The sequence below is a fragment of the Phodopus roborovskii genome, unplaced genomic scaffold, assembly GCF_943737965.1.
Source record: "Phodopus roborovskii unplaced genomic scaffold, PHOROB, whole genome shotgun sequence".
NCBI lineage: Eukaryota > Metazoa > Chordata > Mammalia > Rodentia > Cricetidae > Phodopus > Phodopus roborovskii.
In genome coordinates this window covers 50172125-50190040 of record NW_026126511.1, presented here as the reverse complement: position 1 = coordinate 50190040, position 17916 = coordinate 50172125, and the positions used below count along the sequence as shown (strand labels likewise).

The following is a 17916-nucleotide window of genomic DNA, read 5'->3' as shown; positions in this document are numbered from 1 at the left end:
GCTGGCCTGGCACTGCATATTCCTTGTTAAACTAACGTAGATTGTTTTGTTTTTCACTCTCATAAATCCCCTCTTTAAAACCCTTAATGATTACATGATAGATTTGATGTGGAAACCCGTCATGTGTTTATTGGTGATCACTCAGGCCAAGTCACCATCCTCAAACTGGAACAAGAAAACTGCACACTGCTCACATCCTTCCGAGGGCACACAGGTAAGATCTGAGCAGAGGCTCCATCCCCCACTGCGTATTCTGGTGCTCAGGTGTTGTGTTTGAAGGTAGCAGAGGATAACCTGGGCTTGGGCAAAACAACAGATGATACTTAGCTGATTGTAAAATGATTAGTAAGACAGAACACCAACAAATTTTCTCCATGAGTCAAACAGAAGAGAAACCATTCTCTCTTGAGAATGTTAGCTTTTGCGTTGCTGTGGAGAAAGCCAGTGCTGGCATGTGTTGTCAAGGTACTTGAGACCATGTGGCAACGTTTCAAAACCCAGAAGACTGGTAGGACACTTGTCCTTTTCACGCTTAAAGTGAGAAGACAGTGTGCAGGAAAGATTCCCAGATCCCAGACAGGAAAAGGGAAGCGAGACTCAATAAAAGGGGACAGATTCATATTTCCTATTGGACCCTTTAGTTTATAACCCAAGGTCCCCGTTATATCACTAGTGTGCTCAGGATTGTCTATGCAAGATAAAAAAATAATCTGTAGCCCTGATGGCAGTAATGAATACTGGCATTTTTTGGAAGTAGCATTGGTTCCAGAAAAAAAATGTCCATTTTGGGGAAGTGTGCTACAGCTTGGTTTTGTGGTTGCTAGCAGGCCTTGGTGTGGTCTTTCGTTTTTGTAAGTAAGTAAACTCATGCTTTGGTGTAGAGGTAATACTCCATTTGGATGTCATAGAAAAACAAAAATAGATGGGAAAGGATGTTTAATTAAATAGTGTTCATTTAGTCACAAGGGATTTGCAGGGGTAGAGCAATAAAGAAAGGGGCCAGAGAAATGGCTCAGCAGTTTAGAGTGCTTGCTGCTCTTGCAGAGGACCTGAATTCAGTTCTCAGCACCCGCATTGGATGTCTCACAGTGGTCCATAACTCCAGCTCCAGGGGTCTGACCTGTGTGTCTAGGCTCCAGCACCCACTTCTTTGCCCCATGCCTCCCAGAGTGCTTATGTCTTCAGTTGAGAGCATCCCTCCTTCTCTGTGATCTTGGAGTACTAAAATGCAAGCTGACTATCTGCCTTCTTTGCTTGTGTGAACCAGGAGCCCCAGTACATTCACTCTTGAGATTTAGATGCCATGGCAAGGGTGTGATTTCCCAGCTGGGTGCAGAGCTGCCTCTTTTCCTCCTGCTGGCAGCACACTCCTCATGCCTGGCTCATAACCATCCTCCCCCCCCCCTTCTTCTTTCTCTCTCCTACCACCTCCTCCTTCAAAAGCTGTCAGCTTCAAAATGGTTTATTTCTTGCCTGTTCTGAACTCTTCTACATACCTAAACAGGACTTTTCTTTTGTGTCTTCTCAACTCTGTATGGGAACCTGTCTTCCTGTGGGCCCCAGGCTAATTCTGAGGAGCCGCCCACCAAAACAGGCTTCCTTTAGGCAACAGCTCCTCTCCATTTATTCCTACACTTAAGGTTCTTGCTTATCTGTTCAGGAAACAAACCAGACCTTCTCAATCCCACATCCTCCTGTAGCCATTCCCATTACTCTTCTAATTCTATTCTTGCAGAAGATAAAAGTTACCACTTTAACCATTTTGTTTGGTACATTGCTGGTACTGTGCCATTATCACCACCATCAATCCCAGACCACTTCATCTTGTGAAGCTGCAACCCTCTGCCCTTAGATGCTAGCCCCTCCCCCATGACCCTTGGCTCTTCCTGTGGAATGTGACTGTTTCAGGTAAGTGGGATCCTTTAGTGCTTCTCCATGTGCAAATTGCCTGCAGACTTCCCAGAATGCCTTTCCCTGGCTGCTCCAAGGCCTTCACCTTCTGTTTACCTTCTAGCCTAGAGGCAAATATGTGGTTTGCCTCTGTCATCTCATTTGAATTGCTCTCTCTCAGGTGACCCATGGTCTTCTGGGACGTGTTTAAGGTCTTGGTGTGTTTAACTTTCGGCAGCATTTTCAATGGTCCCCCATGCAGTTGCTGCCCTCTTTTCGCATCTGGGAACTAGCCTCTCCCGCCTTCCTTCTGCCTGCCTCTGGCTGTTCTCAGAACCTGTGCATCTGCCTCTTCTCCTGCCCTTTGCTCCATGGTGGATACTCTTGGTCAGAAAGAAAAGCACAGTTGTTGACCTCAGATTCCATAGAGCCCAGTGAGAGCCAAGCTACACTGTAATGGCGCCTGGTGACAGAGGCCTGGGAAAGAAGCACCAGGGCCTCCCAGTGCTTACTTGGAAGGAGACATTGGAGGGGGCATTCAGGGCAGCTGTTGCTTGACCCGAAATCTTAGGGAATGACTGAGTGTTGAATTCTTAGAGAGGAGTGAGAGGACGTCCAAGGAATGCTGGCATGGTGAGGGCACAGATATCTAAGAGCCCGTGCTCTGAGCATTGACAGTGCCGCTCACCTCTCCAAGGCTGCACCTCTCTGTCTGAAGGAGGAGCAGAGGCAGCTGTGGGAAGGTAGCCAGAAAGAAAGCTACAGTCAATCCAGATCCCTAAGGCTCACCCTGGAGTTACTTTGGCATCCTTGAAAAACCATTAATGAATTTGAAGCCAAGAAACAGAGGCATCTGATCCCCAGGAGCTGGAGTTGCAGCATTCTGGTTCTCTGTAAAAGCAGCATGCACTTCAACTGTAAAGCCATCTCCCCAACACCAGAAACTATCTCTTAAAATGGGGTGCTGGAGGGGGACAGGAGGAAGAGTGGATAGATTCAGGGTAAAAGTATGAAGTTGAAAATCATCACAGCAGGAGCTAGGGTGTAGCTCAGTGGGTAGAGTACTTGCTAGCACAAGTGAAGCCTGGGTTTGCTGTGGGAGCAGGGGGCTATAGGGAGAATGTGCCTGCTGCTAACTAACCAGATTGGATTAGGCAGAAGTGCCGTCTTGACTCTTCAGAAAGTCACTCAGGGGTCCCCTGAGTTCCATGTTGTTATTGCCAAGGCAGCAGGTGTGAGGAACTGTTTGAGCCCTCTGTGTTGTTGAGTGGATATGGCTAAGAATCTTATGTTTTCTGCATGCTTGCTGTAATATAAAATGTTACTTAGGTATTGGTTCTGAATCTTTCTCACAATTTAAGGCATCCTCATCTCGTTTTTATCATGGGTTATCTTTGAGGCAGATGACATGGCTCAGGAAGGTTGCTAGCTCACATAAGGGCAAATGTAGTTATCAAGAGGCTTCAACTTCTTGCAGAGAGTAGCTGCCGCATCTGGCTGCAGCACAGCTTGCTCAGCTACACTGAAGCACAGTTCACAGCATTAAGCTCTTCCTATAGAGGAAGCCTCTACTATGCCTTATTCAGTCCCAAATTCTTAGAAAGGGACTTCTGTAAAGGCCAAAGACCAAAACCAGATTCATTGGAGTAGGGAGGTGTCTCATCATCAGTTCAGACCTGACTCACACATAGAGGTCTTCAATGTTTATGGATGGAGCCGTGGTCAGTCTTTCTTCCCATCGTTCTCTTCCATAGGGAGCCATGGCCATTTGCCTCCTCATTCTCTCTTATGCTGTAGAAACTCATACAGAAATGTGGAGTAGTGATGGAGCCAGCCCAGCAGCTGCAGTTTCTAGTCAGTGGAGATTTATTTTGTGTTCCTAGCTCCCTCTGCTGGTTTTCTTTCTGGAGCTGAATGTCAAGTGTCATGGTTCTTTTCTGAAGAAATTTCTTCATATACCCTTCTACTAAAGCGCTCTACATTGAGCTGAACAAATTAGGGAAACCTATTTTGAGTTAAGTTAGTAGCATGAGTAACATCCTCTTTATTTGTATGGTTTTTGTTTTGTATGGTAAGGCCTTGCTGTATACAGCTGGTCTCAAACTCATAGTGATGCTTCTGTCTCAACCTCTCAAGTGTACTGGAATTTCTAGTGTGAGCCACCATGCCCACATGAACATGTGAGAAGCAGGAGGGTTTGAATGTAATAGGTCAAAGCTTTCTAATTCACAATTAAGCATAGCCTTAGTCACTCACTGTTAGGAGAACCAAAAGGAATATTGTGGCTATTATAAAAGCAACTGAGAAAAACAGGAAAGTTCTATGCAGACAGGCATCTTCAAATGATTACATTGAGGACTTCAGCTTTTGTTAAATGGACACTTGCACCCAGATCTTTCTGTGAGGTCTGACTCAGTGTGTGGAGGTTCCACTGAGTTGATCAACATTGGCTTGTTCTGTGTGTGAATGGTGCCACTGTGTGGGGGTCAGTAAAGCAAATGTAACCCTTACCTCCACTCTCCTTCAGTCTAGCCTGCAAACACAGCAGACCAATAATTGCAGGGTTGTTGTGTGGGCAGAAGTGCTATGAAGCCCTAATGTCTCCTGTGGGCTGTTGGGAAGCAGTAGGAGAGCCGCTTTTGTGCAGTCGGAGAGAGGATTCAGCAGTAAAGAACACTAGCTGTTGTCCCAGGGTCCAAGGTCGATTTCCAGTACCCACTTGGCAGCTCACAGCCATCTACAACTATACTTCCAGGGGATCCAGTGCCCTCTTCTGTCCTTTGCAGGTACCGGGCATGCATGTGACATATATATAGACAAAACACCCACACACATAAACTGAATAAATAAGTTATGCAGGAAAAAAGAGAGAAGGGGGAGAACTTACAAGGGAAACTCACAAATCCTCATCACTTCAGCCTGGACCAAAAGGTAGTGACTTTGGTGACATTTTATGTAAGAAGCACAGTGGTCTGAGCATTGACTCAGGCCCTGTTAGCTAATTATTAGCGTGCCCCACTTACTGTTGAGGGAGTGAAGCCAGACTCTGAGCAAGTTACTCATCACATTTGGGCAAAGGCAGACCCAGCAAGTTTCTTACTCTTGAGTTCAGTTTTGCAAGGCTTTTGCACATGTCTCAAATTTAATTAATTAATTAAAAATAATTCCCTACACATTTTGGTAACAGGTATTAAATTTCTAAAAAATTTCAACTCTGGCCCAGATCTACATTTGACATTCTTGTCTATGTAACAATAAAAAAATGTGAAGCAAGGGGGTGGAGTTACACAGCTACCCAGGAGACTAAGGCATGGGAGTCACTTAGAGTTAGAGGCCAGCATGAGCAAGCAAGTCCTTGTTGTTTAAAGAATAGCAAAGAGAGTCCAGAGAGATGTCTCCACAGCAGTTAGGAGTGCTTGCTGCTCTTGTGGAGCACCCCCATTAGAAGGCCCACCACCTCTTGTAACTCCTCCTCAGGGGATCTGACCACCCACTGTGGCCTCCACAGGTACCCACATGAATATATACACAAGCTCATATACATAAATGTTTAAAAGTTGAAAAAAATAGTGAAAGAAATGTGAATAGTTTTTATTGAAATGCTTATTTCTGCAAATTTATAATATTTGGTTAAAAGTTGAAGAAAATCCAATAAGTAAAAATAACCCAGTATGAATACAGTGTTGTAAGATATTATCCCACCAATAACAATTACGTTCATAAAACATCTGTAATATAGATTTTACCATTGCAACTCTGGTGGTGGTTTTGGTTTTGGTTTGCACTGTGGGCCTTGTGCATGCTAGGCAGGTGCCCTACCACTGATTGCATCCCTGGCCATTTCATCCGCTTTTAAGTATACAATAGTTCAGGGAGATATTTCTGAGGTGACCTAACTTTGTAACAGAGTCCATCATCCATAAAGTCTCTTGAGTTGATGGATATTTTCAAACCATCCTTTTTTACAGTGCCCACAGTTGTTTAAATCTGATACAGTGCTTTTAAAAGCCGAGCTACACATTTTACATGTTTTATAAGGAAAGTCACGTCTGTCACCTTGCTTTATTTGTTTCCCTGAGTGTAGTGGCTTCTCTAGTGAAGAAGCCACTTCAGATGCTCAAGCATCCCATGGAGAAAAGGTCAACTGGGTGAAAGCGCGCCATCAGCAGCGCTTCTTACCCAGGAAAGAGGTGTCTGGGGCCTGCTTCATCTGTTTGTAGCAAGGCTGAGGCCATTCCTTGCTATTGCTCAGCACACAGCTGCTGGCTCATCTGCTTCTGCAGATTGAATGTCTGCCTCCAGAGGCACATACACCAAGGAACAAGCCCCAGCTCTGGCCTCCCAGGGCCTCTTGTCTCTGAAGTGATAGCCACTCTGGGGCAAGATATATGTGAGTAATGAGAGCAGCGCTGGGGTCGCCTCTAAGGACATGGGATTTAGGTAAGGCCTGGCATGAACTGGAGAAAAATTGTTTCAAATTTTCACTCATCTACGCTTCATTCTGCCCTTGCTGTGCTTGGCTGCTGGCTGGGGAAGGCGGAGTCGGTGAGGGTGAAGGCCCCGTTAATCACACGTTGCTAGGGGAGGTGGGGCTCATTGTGAACAGGGGTGTGTGCAAGCAGAATGCAGTGCAGGAAGAGGAAGAGGCTGGTTAGGAAATCCTCAGCAGTGGGAGGGAGCACGGGGGCCCTGTAACCTTAAAAGACTCTGCTGGGACTGTTAGGAGAGAAGCTTACCTAAAAGCCTCCAAGGTATAAGACTTCATTAAAGCAAGTTGATCATTTTTAAAATGTCAGGTTCCAATAAGTATGAGCTACTTAATAGCCTCAGAATATTTTTCAATAATATTTAAAAACGGATATGTCTAACGTTCCTTGGTATTTGTTGCCTTTGTGTTCATTTTATATAGAAAATTTGTTTCTATTCTCAGTATTCAAAGAATTTGATCTATAAGGGGATTGCTGGAGAAGAAACTCTGTCATAATATTGGGAAGCCATAAACTATATCATCTGCAGCTTAGGCCAGTGGTTCTCAACCTTCCTAACACTCCTGCCCTTTAATACAGTTCTTTATGCTTTGGTGATCCCAACCATAAGATTATCTTCTTGCTACATCAAAACTGTGATTTTGCTGCTCTTATGAATGGTAAGGTAATTATCTGTGTTTTCCAATGGTCTTAGGCAATCCTTATGAAAGGGCTGTTCGACCCCCAGGTTGAGAACCTCTGGCTTCGTCCTGTGTAATTGATCCAGTCTCTCATCCAGTAGGTACTGAGTAGTTGTAGTGATCACAGTAGTACACCTTCCTCACTTCATAGGTGAGTGTCGTTCTAGTAGTTTCTTTCCTGTTGCTGTGATTAAACAGTCTGGCTTATAAGAAGAGAGTGTTTATTTGGCTTATGCTTCCAGACCACAGTCCATCATTGAAGGGCATAGGGGCAGGAACCCAGGCATAAACCTGAAACAGGAACTGGGGAGTAATGCTGCTTGCTGGTTTGCTGACTGGCTCATGCTCAGCCAGCTGCTGTATACTTCTCAGGACCACTTAGAGGTGGTGCCACCCACTGTGGGCTAGGTCCCTGCATCAACAAACAAGAATCCTCCACAAGTCTGGCTGTAGGCCAGTTCAGTCTAGGCAATCTTCAGTTGAGACATCTCTCTCAGGCAACTCTAGACTCTGTATTAAATAGGACAAGGGTACTAGTACTTAGCATATAATTGAATTATAAAGGATTTATAAACTCAAGTTCCCGAAGAAACAATTTCTACCTCTGATGTTGTCCCTAATTATACCTAATATCCAAATATAAAAACACTCCACAGTATTCTCAAATAAAGACATGCAAATAACCAGCAGTTATAAGAGGAAATGCTCAATATCACTAATCGTCAGAGAAGTCAAAACCACAGTGTAGTGTCCTCTCTCTGCAGGTAAAATGATATGCTGGATAGTTTTATGTCAGCTTCACAAAGAACAGAGTCATTGTGGGCAGTGCCGCCCTGGGCTGGTGGCCTTGCATCTTGCATACTATAAGAAAGCAGACTGACTGAGCAAGCCATGAGGAGCAGCCAGTAGACAACACTCCTTCAAGGTTTCCAATTCAGGTCTGCTTCCAGGTCCCCGCCCTGCTTGACTTCCCTCAGTGATGGGCTGTGGACAGAGTGGAAGATCATAGGAACCCTCCCTCCCCACTTTGGTGTAGGTCATGGTACAGGTGTTGTAGCACAGCGACAGAAACTTTAGCTAAGACAAATAGTTCTGATAAACAGCAGCAAGGGAGCAAAGCTGTGGGGAAAGGTGCCGCACACTAGTGGGAGAATTGTAAATTATTTCAGCCTTGATAGAAAGTATTATGGAAGGTGTTCAGAAAATTAAAACTAAACTGACTTCTAGGCATGGTGGTACACAGCTGTAACCCAGAACTCAGGAGACAAAGCCAGGAGGATCATCAAAAGATTGAGGCCAGGCTATTCCCCAAAATATACAGTTCATGATCCAGCAACTAAGGTTATATCCAAAGATAACTGCCCCCGTTGTTGTAGAATTCATCATGTAACTAAGGAATGGGAATAGTTAACCTAATATATTATGAATGGATAAAGGAAATGTTATATGCCTACACATATGATGGGATATTATCATACCATAAAGAAGGATGAATTTGTCAACCACATTTCATGGACTATAGGACATTATGTTAAATGAAATAAGCCAGACACAGAAAGAAGTGCTAAAGCAGGGCGGTGGTTGAAACACATTTTTTTAATTCCAGCACTTGGGAGGCAGAAGTAGGCAGATCTCTGTGAGTTCAAGGCCAGCCTGGTCTACAAATCAAGTTCCAGGACACTACAGAGAAACCTTGTCTTGAAAAAAAATAAAACAAACAAAAAAAAAAAAAAAAAAAAAAAAAAAAAAAGAAGAAGAAGAAGAAGAAAGAAAAGGAAGAAATAAGTATCACTTGATCTCACATAGAATTTTAAGAAGTTGGCCTCGTAGAAGTAGTGGTTGGGCAGTGGTCCCCAGTTGGTCAGTGTGTCCCAAATTGCAGTTACAAAGAGTAAGCTCTGATGTTTTGTTGCACAGAAGGTAACTGTTACTAACAGAATGGTATTGTATATCTCAAAATAGCTGGGAAGGATTTTGAATACTCCCACTGTTGAATGTTTGATAAGGTGAATATGCTAATTACTCCTTTGGTTTGCTTATTATATGATGTATACCTAAATTAAAACATCACATTGAACCCCACAAATATGTACAGTTATTATGTGTCAAGAAAGAAAGAGCTCCAATTGAGCATTTTAATTCTCATTTTCTTCTCATTTATTATTATCAGGGTGAGCAGCAGGTCGTAGCTAAGAAAATACAGTTAATACTTCCAAATAATTCAATATTTCCTTTAGAATTATACCAGTGAACTGCCCTCTGTTGCTTATAGAAGTTGATTTTATGATATTTTACAGTGGCTGCTTACAGGCTGAGTTTTTATTTTGGAAGCAAATTTTCTTTTCTGAGACTTACTTGCCCACTCATTTAACAAACACTTAATTCAGGAGTGTGGGTCCTGATCCCTTTGAGATCCTGTTTTGTGTCGAGGGTATTGTTCTGTGACTAACACCTGGCTATGTCTGTTCTCTTAGGAGGGGTGACAGCACTCTGCTGGGACCCGGTCCAGCGTGTGCTCTTCTCGGGCAGTTCTGATCACTCCGTCATCATGTGGGACATCGGTGGGAGAAAAGGGACAGCCATCGAGCTCCAAGGACACAAGTAAGGCTGCTGCCAGTGCTTCCATAGGGTCTCTCACTACAGGCTCCTGGATGTGGCAGGACAAAGGCACATGGCAGGATGCTGGTGGGACCTTAGCTCCAGAAGGTGCATGACAGCAACACCATAACTGCCAATTTGACTCCGTGTGTACAGAGGCTGCTCCTAGCCACTGAATGCACACAGTGAAATAATGGCTGTGAATAAATTCAGAGCAAAGTTAATGCCATAAAGAATATAAGTGACTAAGAGTGAGACAAAACATTGTAAAATACAAACCAGGAAACCTGTAAGCTCTCTATACAATTGAGGCTTTCTGGCAACTTGAGGGCAGAATTGATAGCCTTGCCCAATACTTTATTCCAGTTTGCCCTGGTTTCTATGTGGTTGGCTATACCAGTAGCTGACATGTCTTCTCTTGAGCAGCAAGCACTAGCTAGGCTCTGCAACTGTAAGGTAAACATTGGCCGGCATATGGCAGCTGATGAGCTCGGGCGATGTGTTCTTTCTTTTCTGTTTAGGCTCAAGACTACCTCTTTCTTCTTCCTCTCTTAACGATTCCTGGTTTGCCTTCCTTGTCCCAGGAAGACCAGTTGTCAGAGTCGATGCAAATCAGGGACACAATTGACTTTAGGGACTGGGAGTGAGCTGGCATGGGTCAGTCCAGACATGACACCCAGACAGTGCCACACGTCTTTTGTGCCACTACTTTTCACCACTCTCACAGCACTAAACATTGGTCCTGTAAGGTTGTAATAGGGCTGATAAAATCTCAGGCATAGTCCCTCCGTTGTGCCTTTGTGATGTGTGTTAAATACACAATTATGTACAGGTTTGTGTCCTGTGTAGCCAAAGTAAACCTGGGCTGTACCCTCTGGATCTGTATACTCATTTATGGAGTCACCTGATACACCACAGTTTTCAAAAACCTAGCTGCATCATTAAGGCAGACTCATCAAAACAGAAAAAAAAAAAAAAAAAAAAAAAATGATTGAAGACATTGAAGCGTTTTCCATGTCCTAGGGAAGAAAGCTAAGAAAATATACTCTCCCATACTGTTACCTACATTTCAGGCATTTTGGTTTATTTTTGTTTTGTTTTGTTTTGTTTTGTTTTTTGTTTTTGTTTTTGTTTTTTTTATTCCCCACAGCAAGTGGAACGCAATCGTGTTCGGGCTAGCTCTGTGTAGGGAAAGGCAAAGGACGAGGCTCCAGTTTGGGAGGCAATTTGGATTCTCAAGTGTCGGCTGTTAGTTTCACAGATACTGCAGACACATAACCCAGAGATATGTTGGGCCATGACCACCTTGTCTTACACAGCAATGCCACCTTTTTGTTTGTTTTTTGAGACAAGTGTTCTATGTACCTCTGACTGGCATGCTATTCACTGTGTAACCCAGATTGTCCTCAGACTCCTGGAAGTCCCCCAGCTCCTGAGTACTGAGGTTACAGGTATGTGCTGCCACACCTACTGGTACCTTTTGCTTTTCATCTTTTCTTATTCTTAGAATAGTGCCCATTGTTTCCTGACCAGCCTTACAACTGTACTTTCTCTAGTAGTGGTTTCCTAGACCTAAAACTTCTGGGTGACTTAATGTACTTTGATTTCAAGAACTGGAGAACTTGTGTTGCCCTTATATGTTGGAACCCACAACAGACTTGAGCTGGAGGGTTAATGAGGCTGATCACAGCCAGGATTCTTAGGGCCACACAACTCAATGTTCTTTCCCTTTCCAAAAGTCTAACTCTTAGTTTCTGTCCCATTTCTCTCACCGGATGTAAAATTTTCCTTATGAGCACCCCTAACCCTTTTGGAGTCCATTATGATAAGGCCATGTTAGGATTTACTATCAATGCGCATGGGAGGCAGGCAAGAGGAGAAGGAGCTCAGGGCCATATGGCCTCAGCCAGCCTGTACTACTTGAGATCCTACTCAAGAGAAAAAAAAAAAAAAAAAAAGTAAATGAACAAAATTTTTTGGTAAAGAAATGGCCTATATGTAAGTTAACATGCATGGGGAGGGTTTGAGCTCATCCCTTTGTATCAAGTAAACTGCACCCAAGGCTATGAAAAGACGAGATTCAACTTGCCCTCTGCATTGGAGGAGCCAGGGAGGGTGAGGTCAGCACGCACAGCAGCTTCCTTTCACATCCAGGGGTTCAGGGGCAGCCTCTCACTGCAGTACTAGGGAACATTAGAAGAGGCAGTCTTTTAGTTCTAATTATTTCACTAAACATGTAACAGGCGAAAGTATTATACCTTTCGTGGATAGTAGAATCCTGCCCTAGAGGACAGGGCTGTGATTTTTGTTTGTTTGTTTTATTTGATCTTTCTGTTTGGTTGGTTGGTTTTTGGTTTTTTGAGACAAAATTTCTTTGTATAACAGCTCTCCTGGAACTCTCTTTGTAGATAGCCTCAAACTCACAGGGATCCACCTGGCTCTGGCTCCCAAGTGCAGGGGGTTAAAGGCAGCAGGGCTGTGTTTATCAGTTAGCATTCAGGAAGGTTAGAAGCACTAGCTGCTCCTCTGGAGGAACCGGGTTCAGTTTCCTGTCCACTTGGCAGCACAAACGGTCTATAACTTCGCTTCCATATTTGATGCCCTCTTCTGGTCTTTGCAAGCAGCAGGCATACAAGTGGTGCAGACATATGCAGGTGAGGCATCATAAAACAAAGTTGAATGTTCCAGAAGGCCTCATTCTGGGAAAGACCCACTTCTGTTTTCATGTTCTGCTGTTACTGCCTTCTCATGCTTTATACAGTTTGACAAGGAGCCAACCCTTTATTTTCATTTTGCACTGATGCGATCAGGTCACATAGCAGGGCCTGGTGGGACATGTTTCCTCTAGAACTGTTAGGAAGCATGAGGCTGACCCTCTGAGTGTAGTGTTTATAGGAGGCGGATCTCCCTGCTCAGGAAAGCAGTTTTCATATACTCATCAGAACACATGACATGTGTATGAAGAGGACCCTCATCCACAAAGTAACAGCTTTGAAATGCTTTCTAGTGTGAGTGCTACAGTAGCAGCAGAGGAGACATGGAGATAAGAAGGTGTTTTTTTCCATTCTCTCCCCTAGTTTTTAATTGTGAGGTAGCTGAATTTTCAGTCCTTAAATCGGGAGATCCCCAAGCAGATTACTATAAAGCTCCAGGCCTGCATGCATCACTGTGCTCCACTCAGCTGTGCTGGAAGATTAGCAGCCCCGTCCTCATAATACGTCTCCTGCTGAATGTGCCACCGCTGTGAATGCTGACCACTCCTTTTGGCGATACAAGATCAGTGATGTCATGACTTTTTAAATGAATGAATATGAGTGATTTTATGTTGTTAGTTAATGAGAGAAATGTTTTGATGTTATCCAAAGGAAAATCCATACATAAGCAGTAGAAAATGCTGAAGTGAGGCCTGGGGAAGTGGCTGATTCAGTAAAGTGCTGGCCATTCAAACTTGAGTTGATCACTAGGACCCATATAAAGAGCTGGGCATGGCATTGCTGCCCAGCCAGTGTAACCTTAAACAAAATAACAACAACAACAGGTGGAAGACTTCTTAGCAATGATACCCAAGGTTGACACTGACCTCCATAAGCATGTGCTCATCCTTCCCACAGCTCTGCCCACACAGAATGGTGAAGTTAATTTTATGTGGATACACAGCTGGCTTTCTCATGGGCTGGGTGGAGACTGGGGACAGTGCTATCTTCACTGGGCAAGACTTAGGTACTGACAGCTTTGTATAATACAGGGTTGTGAAACAGCTGTCAATTTTGTATGATACGGTGTTGTAAAACAGTGGTCAAATGTCTTTTAATACAGACCCTGTCAAATCAATAACCCAGAAAAGTGTGCAAGCTCACACATGACACAGTGTGAAAATAGACTTCATCATTTCATCTTGCCCATGTCAAGCTTGTCTATCTACTTGACAGCTTAACTTCTCCAGCTCTGTAACCATAATAATTTATAAGGCTCACAAAGATTTGACTTGCTTGCTTTTTTAAAGTGTTTTTGTTTGCTTATTTTTAGAAAGTCTTGCTGTGTACCCCAGGCAAGTCCTGAACTTGGGATCTTCTTGCATTGGTCTCTCTAATGCTGGGATTACAGGTGTTGCCATAGCTCCTGGTTGTGAAGGATTATGTTTGATCACAAGAAGGATTGGAAGAAAGGCAGGCCAGCCTCATAAAGTCTGGCCTGATTATTTGTTTCTGCAGTGAGTGCTAGAGAATAATGCATTCCTTCTTAGGCTTGCTCTGCCTACCTAGATCCACACAGAGGTCTGTTCACACCAAAAATACTAACTTTTGCCTGGTCATTGTTACAAACTTGTTAGATGGCTTTGTATTTTTCTGAGCCTCTATTCCTTGCTTTGCCACAGCTGGGAAACTCTTTATCTAAGGCATCTTCCTTGGTAAATCCCTGGTGTCCAGCATCCCAGTTCCTGGTCAACTACATGTCTTTGTACTGACCAATTTTCCTGTCAGGGCTTTGTAGACCTTGGCTTCATAAACTGTTAGTGAGCATCATTCTCAAATATAAAAGAGGCTTGGTTGTGCAATTGGTTTGTTGGGCTATTTCCTTGTGTGTGTACATGGGTGGGTGTGGTCGTGGACATGTTCATGGGGGGCAATGTGTGTGGAAATAAATGATTGATATTGGGTGTCATCCTCAATTGCTTCTTACCTTATTTTTATATTATTATTATTATTATTATTATTATTATTATTATTATTATTTTGAGACAGGGCTTCTCTTTGTAACAGCCCTAGCCATCCTGGAACTAGCTCTGTAGACCATGCTGGCCTTGAAACAGAGATCCACCTGCCTCTGCCTCCCTAATGCTGGAATTAAAGGCATGGTCCACTATCACCTGTCTCTTACCTTATTTTTTTAAGACAGGGTCTCTCACTGAACCTAGAGCTCACTGATTCAGATAGGCTGGCTGGCCAGAGAGTCCTGGGGATCCTCCTATCTCTGCCTCCACAGCACTGGGAAGCATACTTAGCTTCTTATGTGGGTGCTGAGACCTGAACTCAGGTCATCATGTTAGTGCGATAAGTACTTTTTGGATTGATCCCTCCCCCACACTCCCGTTCCCTGTGGATTGATTGTTGTAAAACCTATTGAATAGCTGTATTATCATGAAAATTAAGGAAGGCTTAACATCTTGGACAGTATGAGATTGGCTGGTTTTTTAATGTTTTGATTTAGATTATAAAAGTAGAATTTACTAGATTGTAGGTTAGACATGGCTTAAAGAAAGAGGAAAGACATCATTATATATCCAGAAAATAAAATGCTAAAACATCAACAGGACCCTAGACAACACAGCCACAATTTGTGTTTATGTTGTTCTGTGAGTAAGCTGTAATTCTTGTTCTGCTGGATCCTGGTTTAGTGGTGCCTGTTCATGATGCCATCTGTTACCAGAACAAAGTGAGTTCCCATACTTTAAGGGCATGCTGATTAGTCTAGTCCACTGCACAGTTTAAACACTGTCTAATCAAATTGACATGCACTAGCCTGTGACCAGGCATCTGTTCTTCACAATGTCAGTTCTTTCAAATACGGATGGATGTGATCTTTTTCTTGAAGCACTGAAGCCATCCTTTTTGGAAGTCTGACTTAACCTTCAGACAAACGTCAGAGTAATACAAAGGATGGCTGTAGTCTGTAGGGATTTAAGGGCTTAGTGATTACTATGTCACAGGGTCTCTCAAGATAGCCTTGGAACTTGGTGTAGCCCATCCCAGCCATAAATTCATGGGAGTTCCCCAGCTCAACCTCTCAGTGCTGGGATTACCAGTATGAGGCACTATGCCTGGGTCTGTTTTGTTTTTCGTTTTGTGACATCAGGTTTTGGATGTAGGGGTAGGATTCTGCTAATAGTCCCAGCCCAGACCTTGACTCTACAAATAAATAGTAACACATTAATACAATTGTGTGTAGTAACATGTATCACAGTTGTACATAGTATCTCATTTTACGGTGAAGGACAAGATCTTTATAGTTATGTTATAGTTTAATTGTGTCCTGACAATAAAACTTGCTTTGAATCAGAGGGCAGAACTAGCCACTAGCTGATCAAAATAAACCATAAAGGTTTTGGAGGACTGAGAACAGATGAAAGGTAGAAACTAGTAAGGCTGGGCTTAGAGAGGATCTCAGCCTTTTGGATGGAGAAAGGGAAGAGATAGGAGGTCACTGATTGCTTCTCCCTCCGCTGGTTCTCTGATCATTCTTACCCTGATATCTGACTCTCTATTTTTTATTGATAAAGAATAATTAGATAAATGTATCACAGGAGGACCCCTCTGAGAGACTATTGACATAAAACATCTTGAAGATTATTACTTTTTTTTTCCCCCTGAATAGTGATTTGGTGTAAAAAGACAAAATCAACCATGCTGCTGAGTCTGGGGTTCTTAGCTAAGACAGGAACACTGGCTATCTCAGCAAAGTAGTAATAAATACCTTAATGTGAATACCAAAAATAAAATAATGTCATTTTAAAGAATGGAACTTTTTTAAAAGTGAATGTCCTTTATCTTCCACCTATCTTTAAAAAAAAAAAAAAAAAAATCAAGGACATTAGTCAAGGTAATACAAAGAACCAAACATTATTCTGAAGACAGACTGCCAGCTAGCCAATTCCACAGACAGTGAAGTGTGTCCTTTCACAGTGGGGTCAAAGGCAGTAATCAGTACATCAAAGAAGTAGTTCCAGCTGGGGACATGGCCAACACAGTGATGGCCTTCCTTCAGACACTGTGAAACAGAACCCACCTCCTCCTCCAAGTGCACCCCTCGTCCTGGGGCCATTTGGCATCCTCCTTCCATCCAAAGTATACAGTGGGTTTTCTCAGGCTAGATGCTGAGTGATCTTAATAAATGCAGTATCTGAGTATCTGTCTTTTTCTAAGCCTCGAAGTAGGAAGAATCTCAAGATCTCAAACATGAGATTTTTCTCATCACATTTTTTTTTTCTGTTAGGGAAAATTATTTCTCTGTTTAATATGTATAATGCCCAAGTAGAATGGATTCCTCATTGCAAATTCCAAATGAATCTGTTTTATTCTCATTTTAATCTACAAATACAGTAAATACTTTATCAGTATTTTAAATCAAGATTCCATGGTTTCCTCAAGTGAGTTTTAAAAGTAATGGAGGCCCCAGGACAATGAACTTCGAACCTAGCACATGTTACAAGTCTGCATTGCTACAGCCAGCAGCAGCTAACAGCGTCTTAACTACTCAATTTAATTGTGATAATTACCAGAGTAACTATTGCCATCCAGGCAAACACAAACCTGGCCCCACCGCTTAGGGACCTGGCACACATGGCAGGCAGTACCCTGGCTCTGGTGCAAAGGTGCAAAGGTCCTTTTAAGAGAAAACTCCGCCTACTTTCCTCTCTTCTCTCCCAATTGTTTCTCTGGGGAGGTGGCCCCCTCTGTCTCTGTCTCTGTCCCCCTCTCTCTTCCCTTTCCTTACTCCCCTACCTTCCCCCAATAAAATTTCCACATAACTTTTGTCTGTGGGTCTCTGTCTCTCACTCACTGTTTGTCCCTCACCCGCCATGGGGCTTTCCACCAAGGTCCCACCTCTCACCACATATTCATGACAGTAACTAGCTAATACTTCATGGAGAAAACTGGGAGGGGGGCAGATAGAGACAATCAAGAACTGCCTTATACAAGCATTTTGGGGACTAGCAAGCAAATGTACCAGTTTCTATTGTGACACATAAATCCCCTAAGGGAAAGTTAGCAAGATGTTATGGTCATTCCAGCAATCATCTTATTTGAGTGTTGGTAACTGACCAAAAGTATCTTCTCATGGGCCTGAAAAGGCCAAAGCAACATTTAAACTCACTTTAGGTCTGACCATTGCATGTTGAAGAGTCTGTAAAGATACATGGCTACTTGTTGGCGCTCAATGTTAAATCTGAGTATTGTCTGGTTCTGATGGGCTTTCTGTTGTGGAGCATGTTGTTTGCTCCGGAATTGGCCTCAACTGTTTGTTTCTTCCACAGTGACAAAGTCCGAGCCCTCTCCTACGCACAGCACACAAGGCAGCTCATCTCATGTGGCGGTGACGGTGGCATTGTCGTCTGGAACATGGATGTAGAAAGGCAGGAGGTAAGTGAGTGACATCACTCTGGGTGAGATCTGGAGCTGTCTCTGCTCCCCTCCTGCTTATTTCTGTAATGATTAAACCACGGAATAAGATTCCTATGTCATAAGTTAGAACACGCCTGAGGA

General features: G+C 43.3%; 1 protein-coding gene across 1 annotated transcript in view; it reads left to right on the top strand.

The window, feature by feature from the left end:
- The window catches only part of Wdfy2 (WD repeat and FYVE domain containing 2), a 131222-nt gene that overhangs the window by 103020 nt on the left and 10286 nt on the right, over positions 1-17916 (top strand). The window contains exons 6-8 of the mRNA XM_051195549.1: positions 102-214; positions 9532-9658; positions 17688-17793. Of these exons, the coding sequence (XP_051051506.1) occupies positions 102-214; positions 9532-9658; positions 17688-17793 (346 nt within the window). The remainder of the gene's footprint in view (positions 1-101; positions 215-9531; positions 9659-17687; positions 17794-17916) is intronic.